Source organism: Eleutherodactylus coqui, chromosome 4 (assembly GCF_035609145.1).
Source record: "Eleutherodactylus coqui strain aEleCoq1 chromosome 4, aEleCoq1.hap1, whole genome shotgun sequence".
In the NCBI taxonomy this organism is placed as follows: domain Eukaryota; kingdom Metazoa; phylum Chordata; class Amphibia; order Anura; family Eleutherodactylidae; genus Eleutherodactylus; species Eleutherodactylus coqui.
Genome location: NC_089840.1, coordinates 58,245,600 through 58,264,285, shown reverse-complemented (window position 1 = coordinate 58,264,285; position 18,686 = coordinate 58,245,600). Strand labels below are relative to the sequence as shown.

General features: G+C 44.5%; 1 protein-coding gene across 2 annotated transcripts in view; it reads right to left on the bottom strand.

Moving 5' to 3' along the window:
* Window positions 1-18,614, bottom strand: part of ZSWIM7 (zinc finger SWIM-type containing 7) — a 97,946-nt gene extending 79,332 nt beyond the window's left edge. For both annotated transcript variants that reach the window (XR_010792542.1, XM_066599528.1), the window contains exons 1-2: window positions 18,499-18,614; window positions 14,044-14,167 (exon numbers count right to left, since the gene is read on the bottom strand). Coding sequence is in view for 1 of the 2 variants with exons in the window: in XM_066599528.1 (XP_066455625.1) it covers window positions 14,044-14,119 (76 nt within the window). In the remaining variant the exon portion in view is untranslated. The remainder of the gene's footprint in view (window positions 1-14,043; window positions 14,168-18,498) is intronic.
* Window positions 18,615-18,686: the final 72 nt, after the last annotated feature.

Below are 18,686 nucleotides of genomic sequence, written 5' to 3'. Positions count from 1 at the left end.
AGTAGTACAGCAAAAAAAGAAAATGCACCGAACTCACCAGGCCATCACCCATTTCACCTCCCTCCCCATTGCAGGCTGACCTCTTGTTCCTCCCCGCAATGGGGAACGGGGGGGCGGAGCTAAGTGCCGGTCCACCCCGCCTCCTCCTATTGATGGCTATGGACAAGGGGCGGAGAGAGGGTGCTTAGCTTTAGGTTGAAATTCGTATTATTGATGATGTGCCGCCCCTGGTGAGGGGTGGGGATAGGCAGGCCATACTGAAAAAGAAGGAGCTCTGTTGGATTTTCACTCTCAATACACTGTATCCAAATGGCCTGAATATGGAGTACCATTAAATGCCTTATATCTAATCGTTTTTTTCTCTGACTCCTCCCTGATGTTGTATTGTACCTGTATTGTTTTTATCAATGCTTTTATCCATTAATGTTTTTGTTTTTCGTAGGTGATGCATTGTATTGCATGCTCCAGAGCTGCCTTCCATGCTCCGCTCCCGTTCTTAATGCCCCTTTTTTCAGTGTCTGTTTGGATTGTTGTTTTTTTAATATCTAAATAAAGTTTTTTGCATTATCTTTTTTGTTTTTTCATTTATGTGCTAAATATATTCATGTATTTTTTTATTTTTATTTTATTTTTTACAAGCCTGCGTTGTGTTTGTGGGTCTATTTGCACATTATTATTCATTTCAGTATTGGATTAGATGATCTATTTTTTTATTTTTTTTTTCAGTTATCACTAGTGATTATATGGGATATTTACACAACTGAAATATTTCTCCATCTTTGTTGGGTTCTAATTTTTTTTTCAATTAATATATTTACAACTATAGGGATCATCTTCATTATAGGCTATTCATTTATTATATGAAATTGTTTTACTGTGTTGATCCTTTTAAAATATAACTTTTATTAATGTCTTATAAAATAAAAAGCCTCAAAAACAATAAGTAGGACAAAGGACATACACAACACAAAACACAAAACGTGGGACCAGAACAGGTCAGCAAGATGCTGAGGGAATATGATATCAGATAGTCACCAATCTTACATCCATTCACATATACTGCTGGACATCAGACTGAGTGTGATAGTTCAGAGTAGCGTTGAATGTCCAATTGGAGTGTGTAATGCGATAGATATATTGAGTCCAATAACATGGACCTAGTAATGAACCGATGTGGTACACGTTTCAGGACATCAATCCTATATCAATGATGGAAGATTACCCTTAAAGGGGTTGTCCCGAGAAAGCAAGTGGGGGTAAGCACTTCTGTATGGCCATATTAATGCACTTTGTAATGTACATCGTGCATTAAATATGAGCCATACAGAAGATATTCACTTACCTGCTCCGTTGCTGGCGTCCCCGTCTCCATGGTGCCGTCTAATTTCAGCATCTAATCTCCCGATTAGACGCGCTTGCGCAGAAGGGTCTTCTCCCTTCTCTTGGGTCTCGGCATGAGCGGAGTTCTGGCTCCGCCCCCTTCTACACGTCATCGCGTAGCTCCGCCCCGTCACGTGTGCCGATTCCAGCCAATCAGGAGGCTGGAATCGGCAATGGACCGCACAGAGCCCACGGTGCACCATGGGAGAAGACCCTCGGTGCATCGTGGGTGAAGATCCCAGCGGCCATCTTGCTAAGGTAAGGAAGAAGTCGCCGCAGCGCGGGGATTCGGGTACGTACTAAACGTTTTTTTTTTTAAACACATGCATTGGGTTTGTCTCGCGCCGAACGGGGGGCCTATTGAATAAAAAAAAAAAAACGTTTCGGCGCGGGACAACCCCTTTAAATTTTAAACCAATCACTTCGGGTGTCTAATAACGCCTAAACAGACCTGGTGGCTACATGTAAAGTCACCAGCATTCCCACTACTAAACCACAATGATGATGCGAAAAGTAGTGGTAGTTATTTCTATCCTTCAAAGAGGAGTATTTCAGGTATTTAGATGATGAAAGGTCCTAAATAAAAGGTCCGACGCGTTTCAGTTAAATGAATAACTCATCAGGGACCCGTAACAAAGATTGTAACCTGAATAGTGCATCCGTAAGGATGATAAATCTCGCCATCAGGTAAAGGGTGATGAAACAAGAATGTAGGAAATCGACTGGATCAACGTCTAAGTTGTTGTTCCTTATTTTAAAAGTCCACCGAACTAGGGGAGATGATATCCCTGGTATATTGGTGCAGCCTAGGATATAGAAGGCATGTCCAACCTTTCAAAAACAAGGGATCCAAGCTCCCTAGTATAGAAACAGCCCAGCAACGGGGCAGGAGGAATTCCCCACTGCTTACAGTGGGACATTTAAAACTTGCTGACCAGAAAAACATTTTAAATGTCCTGCTGTCAACTCCTGTTAGTCCCTGCGGGGATTAAGGCAACCACCAGGGAGAAGAATGGAACCCTCGGAGCTTCCCCTCTTCCCCGCGTAGACTAACAGGAGTTTACAGCGGGACATTTAAAATGTGCTTCTGGTGTTTAGCGGCGTATGGAATTCCCTCAGTTGGCAGAAATACCCTAATGACTTCTAATGTCTAAACTACAGCCACCGTCCTATTTTCCGAGCATTGTTCCCAGCTAAACTCCTCCCCCCTCCCTTTTTGTTCTGTTCCCATAGGAGTCTATGGAAACTCCTGCACAGTACGCAGCAAAGATAGGTCAGGTCCAATCTTTTCTCGCAGCACGGACCTTAGATGCGGGCACTGTAGCCACGCCTGTCCTATCTTTTAAAGGTGTGAGTTTTTTGCGCGTCTAAAATCTCTTCATGTGAACGCTTCTATAGTAAACCATCGGCTCTATTAGACAGGATTTTTTTCCCGTGCTTATTCTGCGCTACAAGCACGCTTGTGTGACCGAGGCCTTACCAAGTCTTGACAAATAGAATATTGCTTATCAGCTATGACTTAGCATACAACTGCCTTTACTATACGAAATCAAGCTTAGTTGTCCACTTAGTTGTCCTCATATACACTCGAAAATAATCAGAAATTAACATTGGCATCAAAAGCGAAGGTCATGACTGACTCCTCGGGTGACGTCACATCGTAACATTTTCTCGGCAGACTGTTTTTGTTAGGTGGTTTGCCGTTGCTTCCTCGGTCATCTTTTGCCCCCCAGCAAACTGGGTCCTCATTTTGCCAACCTCGGAAGGATGAGTCAACCTTGAGCCGGCTACCTGATTGAACCCACAACCTTCAGGTCGTGAGCGAGAGCTTATAGGACTGCATTTCTGCTGCCTTAACACTCTGCTCCACATGAGGCTCCTAAAGAAGCTTGTAAACGCCTAAATGTTCGCAAGTTGGATTTTCCACTGTATTTAGATCCAGGGGTTTTCTTGCCTTAAGTAATTCCTGTAACAATGACGACTACTGAGAATAATCCTGTATGGATGAGATTTCCCCTCTAAACTCCCGGAATGTTCTACAGTACAATGAGACTCACAGGTGACTTTCCTGCCTTTGTCACACCCCACGGGGCTATACTCCGCTCCAGACATAACACTCTATGGACCATGGACAGGCAAAGCCGCTGTTAAGCCATCGCTATGTTTTTGTAAGGAAACAGATCTATCGTCTTAAAAAAGAAACAAAACTAAAGTTGGGGAATATGGTGTCCACATGTAGAGTACTTCGTAGAAGAAGAACAAAGACAACAATGTTACAGATGGGAAACAAATAACTATGACATAAACCATTAGCTGTGGAACAGTTACACAAAAATCATATATTTGTGCTAATGTTCTCGAAACACTCTGGCATGGCGCCGGGCTGCGAGATGATGAGATACTTGAAGCTAAGCGAGAAACATGATATATGCCTTGGTGAGAGCGAACATATTTTCCGTTAGGCAACTGAGAATGTGTTTATGTAGTCTGAAGTGGATGATCCTCATAATGTACTGATGATAATCACGCAGGAGGCTTCTCTAATAATATAAAATATTCTATTGAACGTTCACTAGAGTCATCTGAGGCGCTTCGGATATTAGAAAGGACTTTTTACATTTTGCATTTTAACTATTTTATGATTCCACTATTTTTTCCAATATTACTTAAATGCCCTAAAAGCATATTAGAGGCGTCTGCTGCGCTCAGTCCATATTTACACATAAGAAGAGAACAGGCGTTAATAGGGGTAATCAACATGTGAAGGGTTTTGGCGAAGAAGACAAAAGCAGCTATTAGAAGGGCACCAACGTTTTACACAACGTCTGCTCATCTAATAGCCTGTGTGTGTATAATTAATCTTAAAATATACTTGCATTAAAAATCTTTTCATTTTTCCACTGAAAATCAGGTTTGAAGTAGCTGCCATTAGGAGTCTCCCATCCAGTAGATTTACAATCCACTGCCTGTCGTTGGGCATTTGGCTTCTCAAGTAATAGAGCCGTGGGAACACTGATAGTTACTATATGCAACAGAGGGATGGCATTCAGATGCTTTCCTGCAGCTGACTGGAGTAGGGCTATGCAAGGCAGCATGGGAGAAGAAGTCCTGGCCAGTAGAGCACTGGCAAAGTAGGATTCCCCCACCACCACCTGTAAGTGGACTGCAAATAGCAGAATAATAAAATCTATATGAAAACTAAATTAACAGAGCTCAAACTGGGTGCAAATAGCAGCAAAACAGCCAATGAAGATTTGGGCGGCTTTCGAAAATTCAGATACACTTTACGGTCTCCTCCACACAGGTGTTTGCTGCGGTTTCAGCAGCGTTGCCATGCGTTTTGCCAGCGGTTTCAGGACAGCTGAAAATGCAGCCAAAGAAGCTAAAAAAAAAAGCAATACTCACCCAGCAGACACCGTCCAGGTCCCTCACGCTGCTCTCCAGCGTACTGCAGGCTTCCGTGTAGTTGTCAGTGCCAACAGAGCAGCTCTTGCTGATAACAGGGATTGAAAACCCCGCCTCCAGCAAGAGATTGCTCTGATTGGTTCTCAAGTGCCGCAGTTCAGCCAGCCAATCAGGCCAGCACTCGATGCACCAATCGCAGCCATTCGTTGAATGCCTGCGATTGGTGCATCGAGCGCTGGCTCTGATTAGCTAAGACAGCACTCAAGGACCAATCTCTTGCTGGAGACGAGGTTTTCAATCCCCATTACCAGCAAGAGATGCTCTGTTGATGCTGACAACTGCACGGAAGCCTGCAGGAATGCCAGAAAGCAGCGAGAGGGACCCGGACGGTGCATGTTGGACGAGTATTGCTTTTTTGTTTCAGGTAGTGTAGCTAGGGCGTTTAACGCGGTCAAAAACATGGCACCAAGTTGTTCTGAAAGGCGATTCAATTGTGCGGCTGTCTGCGCCCGTGTGAGCGGTCCCATTAAAAACAATTGGAGCATTGTACAGCCATGAGCGAGGTACTGAAAGCGCCACGCTAATCACGGTAAAAAGCGCCTGTGGGAGGGGGCCTAAGGCTATACAGGGTTTCTGCAACAATTTTAGATACATTTTCAGTTTTATCACAAGTATATATAATTACAGGTCACGTATTTTAATAACTTAAAATCACAGCAATCCAATGACAAAAAGAACGCAACAAACATCACGTATGAATACAGGCATAAAAAGTGAACCCGTCACACTGAGAATGCGGTGCAAATACAGTACGAGGAAATGGGCAGATTGATATATACTGTAGTTTTATTTAAAAAAAAAAGTTCCAATACAATTCATTTAAATCCCTACTCTTTCTATGCTTAGGAGTCCAGTGGGCGGTCCTATGCAGTGACTGACAGCCATTTGTATATGCATAGTAATACACTTATTAAGGGGGTAGTATCTGAATTATAAGTTAAACATACAGACAACTTGCTAATCAGACGGGTCTCACCTCTACGACCCCCACCAATCCCAAGAATGCGGGTCTTCCTCCTCCTCACTGCAACACCCACAATGAGGAGAATGAATGGAGCGCTGGTCGCACAAGCATACGCTGTCGCTCCATTCAATTTCAATCGGGCTGCAGAAAAAGCCGAAAAGCAAGCGCTTTGGGGTTTCTGTCAGCTCCACTGAAATTAATGGAGTGACAACTGCATATGCTCGACCAGCGTTCAATTCATTGTGACGTCACTGCGGGTGCGAGAAGAGGGGAACAGGAGACTAATAAGGAAGTTATAACTTGTAATTCTGGAACCATCCCTTTAAGCGGTCCATTCTTGTCTAAGGCCTTATTGACGCAAGCAGGTCCGATTTCACGTCCTGTCCATATGCAGTCAGTGGTGAGTACAGGCAAAAGAAATATATGGAGCACTTAATTAGCAAACAGTTACAAGTCTTAACCCTTTGCAATCCACTGTCTAACGTCTTAAGACATGATTTAAGGCTGCACAGCTCCGATGTTGGAAGACGCCCGTCTGGGTTCTCTTACTGTATATTGCCAGCCTCTCTGCTGTCGGAGCCTATCCAACGTGTCACATCATGCAGTACTGGCTTTAGCCAGCATATAGCGCCGTTGTAGAACGGCAGAAAAAGAGTAAACCCCCTAGGAAAACCAGGATACAAACTGGATTGGAAAGAGTTAAAAAGTGGTGGAAAAAAACGACAACTATTCTACCACTCCTGGTAATTACCACAGCATGAACATTTATAATTTTTTTTACATTTCCCTTCACTGATCCTATGAAAAAAAAGGGTTTAAAATAGAGAAAACAGCGACATTTTGATTATGTAAACCACAAGCAGTTTTGCTACATGGCGGACTACCACTCAATGTACAGGCACTTTCCGGGTCTGTGCACGACAGAATTCAATGTAGATTTATCTTTTTTAATCTAGATTTATTTAATTTAGTAAATTATGCATACGGCGAAGGTTTTGGTTGGCATAGGCTTTGGATCATTTTCTTTTTTATGCATACATTTTTATTTTATTCTGTAATTTTTTTTATTTTTTTTTTAATTATAGATGGTTAAGACAATAGTTACATACATGTCTCCCATGATGTCATATAAGACCTCTGGGGATCATTCACATTGTCTTTTTTTTCTAAATCACACACTTTTCAACTGTAGCTGGGGCATCCATAGGAGCCCCATTTATAAGGGAAAACATTCCCCTGTAGTGACAATAGTCAGTGGCAGAACTGATCAGGGTCTACTAGGACCTTGCAGCTCTGCTGTGCCAGGGGATCCCAGCGGTCACATGATCAAGGGTTCCCGTAGTAGAAGAAACACTTCACTTCTTAGTACATAGCGCTCATTGTACCTGGGAAAGGAGAAAGCAGAAGCATAAAATTTACTTCTCCCTTCTCCTTTTCTCCTCTGGGTTCTAAGCCATGACTAACAGCCAAGGACCCGAGTTGCTTCTGCTTGATTGTGGGAACAGAGGCTTTAATCCTGTGCTGTATTTCTGCTATCAGGCGGGATTAAAGCCCAGGACCAAGCGCCGTAAATTTACCACGCTTTGTCCATAAGGGGTTAAGCATAAATATTGATGATTCGCGCAATAACCACTGCAGTGATATTGGTTATCGCCCAAATATTCCAGACATGAAACGGCTGCACTGAATTGGATCAGCTGGAAGTTTGCGGCCCTATATATACTGCTAGATATTTTTGTTTCAAGAGGAAATACTCTAAAATGTGTGGTTAGTCGTCGCTAAAATTACTGCGAGATTAGAAAAACCAGCGGCCACAAACTGCAGTGTTCAGAGCATTTCTGCTGCCGCTATTACACGGCAGGGCATTGTAAGCAGTTATCACCTTCCACACCGGGGGGTTTTCCCATTAAAAGACCTTTAATCCTCTGCCCATATATAGGGGGTAAATGCCTCATCCCCTAACGTCTGGCCACTGGGATTTCCCAGCGATCCCGAGATCGATACATCTGAATGCCCCAAGCAATGTGCATGCTCGACAACCACGGCCTTCACTTCTATGGGACGGAAGGAGATGGACAAGCACATTGATCGCCAGCTGACCCACAGAAGCAAATGGAGCATACGTATCCCTGCTGAATTGCCATGCAGAAATTGGGCGTGCCAGTCTTAGGATCGCTGTGGGTCCCAGCAGTCAGTCTCTAGCGGTCCGACATTTATCCCCTATCCTGTGGATGGACGATAAATATCTTTAATAGGAAAACCCCTTTAAAAGTGTTTCCTAATGAAAAGAAAGAAAAAAAACACATAAGAGTTTTCGCATCGGAGATACCGCCTTTTAAAAGGCAACCCCCAGTGTGATCAGGCAGTTGCCCAAAGCAACCTGGAAGTAAGCTGCAGGGGAAATGTAGTACAACTCGGCAGCCATTCAGATGAATCACCATCCCCGTTACACTACCAAAGGACGGCTCCAGCCATCTAACGTTATGATAGCCATATGCCGCAAATGGTCCTGCCAGCTCAGTCACATGAAACAGAGCGTGGACTACCATCCCGGGCCACTGCACAATGTACGGAGCTGTGCTAGTTCCAGTGTACCATGGTTCCTGCAAACAGCTGATCAATGGGGATGCCGAAAGTTGGATCCCCCCCGCCCTGAGATTAATGACCGATCCCAATGATACGTCAACAATAGAAAAGTCTCAGAATTACCCCTATAATTTGAAAAGTTTCATTCTGTAGAAACGTCTAATTACTGAATAAATAAAAGGGAAGTTAAGAGTGTCACAGTGAATTAAAAAGGGGCTTCCCACTATTATTGATGGTCTATCCCCAGGAGAGGTCATCAATAGTTGATCGCCTTGGGTCCGCCGCTCAGGACCCCAGTCAATCAGCTGCTCAGGCGCCCACGGTCAGCGCCACGATACAAAGGATATAGCGTGGAAATAGTTGGCTCTAACCCCTGTGCAGTGGCTGGTGCTTATAATTGCAAGTCCAATCAATGACAGCTGCGCCTACAATGACAAGCGCCGGCCGCTGGATTGGGGCCAGATCAATCTGCTTCGACTTCATACCCTCTGCTCTGGCACAGACAGCAGGCGCCCAATCAGCTGGGGTCCCAAGTGGCGGACCCAAGCTGGTCAACTACTAATGACCTATCCTGATAGTTCATCAATTGTATTTGTGTGGAAGAGGTCTACAAAGTTTGTTAGGTAAGCGAACCGAGCACAGATCGGAACGCACTTATAAAAAGCAAGCAACGAAAGTAAATTAAAGGGGTGTCATGCTCCAATCTCAGCCAAACATGGCTGAAGCGGAAACATCGTAGTCCAGATGACGTATAGCGTAGCTGAGCCATGCTGTTTTTGTAACTCTCACAGAAGTGAATGGGAGTTAGGCCGCTTTCACATGGCCGATAAAATCCCATGATTTTGCCGCTATGCAACAGCGCTACAAATCTCATGTGTGTGAAGCCCATGCTTTCCACTCTGTTAATTCACATTCGCAATGTTTTCTCTGATGCGATGTTGCGAGGGAAAAAAAAAAAAATTGCAGCATGCTGTATACAGCTGCGTTTGGCGATTTTTTTGTAGCCCATGTTTCCCTATGGAGCTTTTGTTTGAGTCGCATCACATGAAATCGCTGCTTTCATGCGATGCAATTTTAACATTAGAAAGCCTTACCCTAATTTTTCTGTATTTTTGGGGGGCTTGAAATATAACTGCTACCCCGAAAATAACCCCTAGCTGCATTACATTAAAAAACAAACAAAAAAAACCCACACACACACCTGTTCCTGGTTACGAGATTTATAAACCCCACTTCCAGGAAGCAATGGCTCCAATTGGTTCTCGAGTGTTATGGCTCAGCCAATCAATGCAGCGCTCGATGACCCAATCTAAGGGCTGTAATTGGTTCTCAAGCGCTGCGGCTCTGACAATCCCAGTGGGAGGACCCAGACTGCGCCTATTAGGTAGTGTATTTTTGTTGTTTTTTTTTTTAGTGCAGCTAGGGGTTATTTTCAGGGTAGGGCTTATATTTCAAGCCCCCTCTTCCCCCTTGAAAATACCGAAAAACATGTAACAGGCATCATACACAGAGGAAATGGTCAGAGTTGCCGAATTGCCAAACTAAATTCCAGCTTTTCCCAGAGTGGGATTCAAAAAGAAAGACGTGACCCAATTAGGTAAAGCAGTTGTCCAGTTGTAAACCATTGATGGCTTATTTGTCCATTAGGCAATCAGTAGTAGATCAGCAGAGTTCTGTCACCCGGGACCTTTGCCAAATCAGCTTTTCGCCAGACATGCACTAGGCTAATTTCTGCAGGAAGCAGATAGCTCCATGCCCACTGCAGTGGCCAAGTTTGGTTTTACAGGCAAAGTTCCAATTCACTTCAGTGGGAACTTTGCCTGTAATTCCAACCCTGGCTACTGCAGTGGGAACGGAACTATCTGCTTCCCACAAAAATCAGCTCAATGCATGAGCACACTGTCTGGTGAACAGTTGATTGGTGGGGGTCATTAGTGGCAAAACCTCATCAATCTAGTGCTGATGGCCTATCCTAATGATAGGCATAGGCCATCAAGAATTTACAATTGGACATCCCCTTTAAGTAAAGCACATCCAAAAAATATTTTTAGAGCATTTCCTATGCACAAGAAGCTGCCTAGTTGACTATAAATCTGAGCCATCAAGTCGCATCTTTGATAGTTGTATAAACATCTAGAAAGTGGTATTACTTGGGTTTTAATAACATTCTGTAAGCAAGTCAACATATGCTGGTCTCATATCAGCATGCACCAAGATTAGAACATGTCATATCATAGCAACTGCAATTTCAGACACGAGTAAACAGACGGGGTCCGCCACTTAAATAGGCACGAAAGCTGGAATACTCCAAGTTCCATTAAACTTTACAACAAGCTGACGTCAATGGGTCGGCCGGACTTTGCAGCACGTGTGTAAATGCACGCTCAGAAAAACTGTTAGACTTATGTAAAAAAAAATATAGATCTTTTCTTCTGTTTGGCAACTTCTCAAGTTAAAGTCTTGATTTTGGCATGAAGTAGAAATGCTGCCGGCCATCCACAACTGATCTTAAACAATGAGCAGAATGAAAGCTGCAGACTGCTGTATGAGCACGCCGGGAAATAAGGGAGATCAGCCACATGGAATACTTACCCAACATAGAAAAATGCTAGTTATTTCCTCCCAAATGTTACCAGCACGAGGCCAGAATGTTCGCGACTGATACGTGATAAAATGGTTTACTCATTTGGCTTCATCAAGTTTGGGGGCTTTCCCCCTTGTGACCCTGAGCATTAGCCAAAGGGGAGAACTGATAAAGAGTGCAGCTGTCACTCTGATGCACATGGCCAAACCACCAGTCATTGCATTGGCATGGAATATAACCCCAATTCCAAAAAGTTGGGATGCCGTGTAAAATATCAATATATGTAAAGGTAATAAGCATGAGAAAGAAATCAGAATGATCCCTAGATCCTTACCCCCCCCCCCCCCTTAAAAAATCTAGTGACTAGAACATGTAATACTGTTACACTCAAGAAAGGCATCCAGGCCCCTCTTGTACTCCTTTAGCGAGTTTGCCATCACCACGTCCTCAGGCAGAGAGTTCCATAGTCTCACTGCTCTTACAGTAAAGAACCCTGTTCTATGTCAGTGGGATGCGCCCTCGTTACCATCACAGTCCTGGGTACAAACAGATCATGGGAGAGATCCTTGTATTGTCCCCTAATATATACATAGTTATTAGTCGCCCCTCAGACGTCTTTTTTCTAAACTAAATAACCCCAATTTGATAACCTCTCTGGGTATTGTAGTCCGCCCTTTCGCTTTATTACTTTAGATGCCCGCCTTTGTACCCGCTCAAGCTCTGATATGTCTTTCTTGAGCACCGGTGCCCAAAACTGTCCACAATAATCCATGTCTGGTCAAACCAGTGACTTGTAAGGAGGAAGAACAATGTTCTCGTCATGCGCCCCTAGACATCTTTTGATGCACTCCATGATCCCATTTGGCTTGGCAGCAGCTGCCTGACACTGGTTTCTCCAGTTAAGCTTACTGTTAACTAAAATCCCCCAGTCCTTTTCTATGTTCGTGTTTCCCATTTAGCGTGTAATGGTGACATGTATTTCCCTGCCCATGTGCGCGAGAGTTTGATCACCATGTTGATGGCGTGGCGGACATCCATAAAAAGCAAAGAGGTGAACCAGCAGCACTCTTAGTTAACCCACACTGGGCTGGATCAGATATAGAAATGCAGCAGTCAGCCAGGAACCAAAACCATCATTCTCAAGAACTGTCCAAATAGAAAAAGAGGCTTGATGGCATAAATAGGTGCAAATGATGGAGACCTTTATTCACGGATAACGCAGACAGACAGCGACATTTTGGCCAGGTGCGGCCTTTTTCAAGCCTAATAATCAACATATCCAGCACAATATAAATAGCTTAGACACGCAATTGTAGCAGCAATCCAATACATATAAGAAGGCCAGGGCTGCTTCATTCATCCCGTCCGACATCCATGGTGTGACCTGTATCATCAGCGCATACCGGACGTACGTAACTGCACATCTGAAAATCTGGGATGTGATCAGCCATACTCGCGATAACTGCAAAGCATGGCGAGACAGACATATATATATACACACATACACACACACACACACGATCTACTTGAGCTGCATATGGACGCACAGTGCCACATGAGAAGCTTGTCAATCCACATGCAGCCATCCCAGAATCATGTAAAACCATAACGAGATGGTCTACATAAGGACCATCTTCTAGTACGGATACATGTATTGATATACAGATATTCAAAGCTAGACCCAAATTTAATTGTATATCTTCAAAAGGGCTATTTCATACCACCCAATGTAGCTCCATGGACGTCCATGTCACAGTAGCAGTGAGGGGCGGCACTAGGTGAAGTATATGCAGGCCTGCAGAAACGGTCCGGCCAGCCCATTGGACCGCTCAGTGGTTAAAGGGAACCTGTCACGTCCCTACAAGCACCAGAAACTTATAAAATAAAGTTATGGCGCAGTTAAGGGAGGTGACAGGCAGCGGGTTGTTGTACTTCTTATACTCACCTGCTTCCTGCTTCCCACTGATGAAGTCTGCACAGCGCATGAAAATCAGACTCTTTTCAGATTGCAGTGCGCGTTCTCCCATATAGGTCATTGACCCCTTATTGACGTGGACTTGACCACCCCATCCCCTCTTTATTTTTTTCCCCCTCCCCTTTTAAAAAATCATAACTCTTTAATTTATCCATCGAGGCAGATGTATGAGGGCTTGTTTTTGGTGAGACAAGTTGCATTTTTCAGTGGAGCCATTTAATGTACTGAACACCTTTTAATGAATTCTAGATGGAGTGAAATGAAAAAAAAAAAAAAAGGAACTTCTGCCATCTTTAGGGTATGGGGTGCAGGTGGGGGGTTCCTACAGCACACAAACTGCAACAAAAATGACCTGATAACTTTATTCTATCGGTCAGTATAATTGCTACGATACTAAATTTATATTTTTTTTTTTCAAATTTTTGGAAAATTTTTTTAAATTATTTTCTGCCGCCATCTTCTGACAGCCATAACACTTTTTTTATTTTTCCGTCGACATAGTTGTGTGAGGGATTACTTTTTTTGGGATGTCCTGTAGTTTCTATTGCTACCATTTTGGAGTACATACAACTTTTTGATTGCTTTTTATTACATTTTACCTTGGAGACAGGGTAACCAAAAAAGCATATATTTGGTGTTCTTTTTTTTTTCTGACGACATTCACTGTGCATGGTTAATAATGTGTTACTTTCACAGATCGGACTTTTATGGACGATACCAAATATATATTACATCATACCGCAATCTGACAGGCAATCTATCAAGCCACGCCACAGGCACGGCTTGATAGGCAATCTGCAATGGCAGCTCTGAGGCCTTTTAGAAGGCTCCCGGATGTCATCGCCACCGCACGGCTCCCCGCAATCTCATCGTTGGAGGTTATACGATGTCAGAATTGAGTGTGGCATTTAAAGCGGTAACAGCTCTGACGAGCAGCGCAGCTTATCGGAGCTGTTGTAAGTGGGTGCCAGCTGTAAGAAACATACACCCGCAATCCTCCTCCATACATACTCCGAACCTGCAGGACATAAATGTACTTCCTGTAGTGTTAAGTAGCCGGTCTTAATGTAGCAGTAAGGCGTTACTCACTTTGTGAGGTTTCTTGGTAATTGTGCTTTATTTCTCGCAGAAGCTCTTCAGCGGCTGACAGCAATGTATACGCCATGATACTGGGACCCTCAGAGCGCACAGACTATGGTGGTCCGCTGCAGTCCTAGACACAACAAGCAACATTTACAGCAGGAAAGCTTAAAATGATTTCCAAATGAGTATCTCAACCATCAAGCCACCAGCGGCACTCAACTGATAGATAGGCTGACCGCGGAGAATCGGGGCAATTTGCAGCATGCTGTGAATTGCCTGCCACGAGCGGAGAATTGCAATGATTCTCCGCTCGTGGACAGTGTGCCGGCGTTTTCCATAGCAAAGCTATGGAAAGCTTCAGAGGGCGAAATCACTGCCGTGGACAGGCACCCTTAGTGGCCAAACCTGTTTGCGCCTTAATGTCAGATTTCCAAAATTTGGCCTGGTCATGTGTCACTTTGACATACAATAACTCCATAAAGGTTTTGCATATCCAAGTGATTCTGACATTGTTTTTTTGCCACATGTTTATTTTTATTAGCCGGAAAAAAATAGACCGATAGAATTTGTGTATATTTATTAAACGCGTCAAAATTGGGAAAATTTTGAAAAAAAAAAAAAAAAGTCATTTTTTTTCACATTTGCAACTGCAATATCTCAAATATGTGTAAACATACTGGACAAGGTTTTGCTAAGATATATATTTCCATCTGTTTACTTTATTCTGAATGCACGTTTGAAAAACTTTAGGTTATTTTTAACCATTTAGGAGACGTACAAATTTAACATATTAAAGGAGATGTCTCGAGGAAGCAGTAAAATTTTTTTTTTGCCCAGTCCCCCCCATTAAGTACACATTACTAAGCCCCCCTGTAAATGACATTTCTAGCTGGTTCGTACTTACCGTTCCAGCGTTTCAGCAACTTATAAAAGTTTCCTCAAGATGGCCGCCGGCTCTTTCCCCGTCGCTTGCTGCAGCCCGACGTGCGCGCTCCCGAGACGCCGCCAGCTGTGTCTCCATGGCAACCGGACGCATCGCAGCCGCCGACCAGACGCCCCGCAGCCGCCGACCAGACGCCCACCGCCAGGCAGCAGGTAAGGCGCTAGCCCCCGGCTCCCCAGCGCTAGACCCTCAGCCCAGGTGAAGGCCCCGGAGCCCAGCGCTAGTTCCCCCGGCCTAGCGGCAGCCCCCCCCGGCCTAGCGACAGCCCCCCCATCGCAGCGACAGCCCCCCCCGGCCTAGCGACAGCCCCCCCATCGCAGCGACAGCCCCCTCATCGCAGCGACAGCCCCCCCATCGCAGCGGCAGCCCCCCCCCGGCCTAGCGACAGCCCCCCCATCGCAGCGACAGCCCCCCCGGCCTAGCGCTAGTTCCCCCATCACAGCGGCAGCCCCCCCCGGCGCAGCGGCAGCCCGGCGCAGCGGCAGCCCGGCGCAGCGGCAGCCCCCCCCCCCCCCACAAATCACTTACCTGGGAGGCTTCTCGGGGCTGCTGGGCTGGGCTGGGCTTCTCCGCTGGGCAGCTCCAGTTTCTGCACCTTCCTCTAACAGAGGAAGGTACAGAATGGCCGCTGCAGCGCGCTCCCGAGCAGTGACAGCTCGTCTGCGCATGCGCACAAGAGCTGTAGCGGGGAGCACACTGAAGCGGCTCGTGCTGAATGGAGAAGACCGGACTGCGCAAGCGCGTGTAAAAAAGCAAGCTGCCAGCGAATTTAGACGGAACCATGGAGACGAGGACGCTAGCAACGGAGCAGGTAAGTGGAATAACTTCTGTATGGCTCATATTTAATGCACGATGTATATTACAAAGTGCATTAATATGGCCATACAGAAGTGTATAACCCCACTTGGTTTCGCGAGACCTCCCCTTTAACATTTTGAGGAACACTTTGTTTTCCTACACCAAACCAAGATTGCAAAGGCTCAGAGGTGTCAGAATGATAGATACCCCCACAAATGACCCCATTTTAAAAACTACACCCCTTAATATATTTTATGAGGGGGGTCAGGAGTATTTTGAACCCACAATTTTCAGGAATTAATTCAATTTAGAGAAGGAAAAATAAAATTTCACATTTTAGCAAAAAAGTCATTTAAGAGACGGGATTTTTTTTCTGTAGTGCACATAAGGATGATTTGCACCCAAAATGGATCCCCCTGTTTGTCTTGTGTTCAGAAACATACCAATTGTGGCCCTAATATGTCGGTATGCACAACGGGGCCCCTTAACGCATTCATCTAGGGGTGTGCTGCATATTTTTACCTCTCAGTTTTTGAATGAATCTGAACAAAGCAGGAGGAAAATAAAATTTTATGGCAATAGTGTCATTTTAAAAACTGCTTTTTTTGTACAGCACACATATGAAGAAGACATTCTCCCCAAAATGGATCCCCCTGTTTGTCCTGTGTTCAGAAACATACCCATTGTGGCCCTAATCTTATGTCTGTGTGCACAAAGGGGCCCAAACTGAAAGGAGCATTAAACTTCAATTGTAGATTTAAAAGTAATTGCCATTATCCATTGGTTAACCCTTTGCAATCCAATTTTGGATTCAGGGTTTCCTAGGGGGCTTTCTCTTTCTGCCATTATACAATGGCGCCATCTGCTGGCTAAAGCAAGTACTGCAGTATGGGACATGCTGGAGAGGCCCCCAACAACAGAGCGGCCAGTAATATACAATAAGAATACCCTGACGGACATCTTTTGACATCGGAGCGGTACAGCCTTCAATCAGAATGTCTTCAGACGTCAGACAGTGGATTGGAAAGGGTTAATGGCGATCACATGACTGTGGACCGCTATCTGTGGCCCTCGGTCACTGCTCCAGGCTCTCAGCTACCTTTAGAGCCAAAGGGTGTTCCCGCCATTACAGACCTAGCCATGTGTCCTATAAGAAGATCAGGGGTACAATTGGTATGTTTCTGAACACGGGATAAACAGGGGGATGACAATTGCCAAAAAAATGAAAATCATGATTTTTTTCCCCTTCTGCTTTGTTTAGGTTCATTCAAAATCTGTGGGGTCAAAATACACAGTACACCCCTACATGAATGCGTTAAGGTGTCTAGTCTTCAAAATGAGGTCATTTGTGGGGGTCCTCCGCGTTTTGGTCGCTCAAGGGCTCTACAAGTATGCAATGGGGCCTAAAACACCTTCAAGCAAAATGTCTGTTCTGAAAGCCACCGACTGATCCTTCCGGTTTGGGCCCCATTGTGCACATAGACATATGATCAGGGCCACAATGGGTATGTTACTGAACACAGGACAAACAGGGGTATCCATTTTGGGCTGTAAATCCTTATTTTCATGTGCACTACAGGAAAGAAAACTGTCTTTAAAATGACATATTTGCAAAAAAAAGTAATTTTATTTTTTCTCCTCTAAATTGTATTAATTCCTGAAAAAAAAAATCTGTGGTGTTAAAATTCTCATGACCCCCCCCTCAGTGAATACATAAAGGGGTGTATTTTCTTTAAACGGGGTCATTTGTAGGGGTATCTATCATTCTGACACCTATGAGCCTTTGCAATCTTGGCTTGGTGCCGGAAAGCGAAATGTTCCTCAAAATGTTAATAAGCAACAGTAAATTTGTACGTCTCCTAAATGGTTATTATTTTTTAAAAAAACAAACAAAAAAAAAAAACACTAAAGTTTTTCAAATGTGCATCCAGAATAAAGTAAACAGATGGAAATATATATTTTAGCAAAATTTGCACAGTATGTTTGGACATATTTGATATATAACAGTTGAAAGTGTGAAAAAAAAACAACAATTTGGCACTTTTAATAAATATACACAAATTCTATCGGTCTATATTTAGCACCTAAGGCCTCATGCCCACGGCCCTGATGGACTCTGCCAGTGGAATATCGCAGCGGAATCCATCACGGCGACCCCCCTAACCCCATACTCACCTCTCTGGGTCCGCCGCTCAAGTTCCATCCGGCGAGCCAGCATGCATGCGCAGTGCAGCGCATGACACGCCGGCAGTGGGCGGTGACACGTAATCACGCGATACTTTCGCAGTGCTCACAGTGGAATTATCACGTGACGGCCGTCTTCCATTGACTACAATGGAAGCTGGCAACGCGTTTTTCCACGGCAATTAGAATATGCCACGGAATTCTGCAGCGTGAACATTGAGCTATTAGGTTCAGTAGAACCTAGTAGCTGTGGGATGACGCAGCAGAAATCCATCCTTGGGCAATAGCCCTAAATGAAGTACAACATGTGGCGAAAAAACAATGTCAGAATCACTTAGATATGCAAAGCCTTTACGGAGTTATTCTATGTTAAAGAAACACAAGTCAGATTTCCAAAATTTGGCTCCGTCCCTAAGGGGTTAAGGTTCACATGCCAGCTTTTAGTTTTTTGTGAAACCATAACTTCCAGCACTGCGTCGATATCAGGACATGCTGGGAGTTGTAGTCCTACACATTTCCCACGACAACTCCCTCACCTTCCATCTCTACCTCACTCTGCGGTGTCTCTTCGGAGCTGCACTGCCCTCACTTCCCCCTGCCAGAACTCAGCACCGCTCACATGTACAAACAGCTTTGTCACGTGACCTGTGCGCCGCAAGGGATCTTGGGATTTGTAGTTTTTAACTTTATGACCTTTCTGTAAAGGCTGGAAGTCTTACAGCTC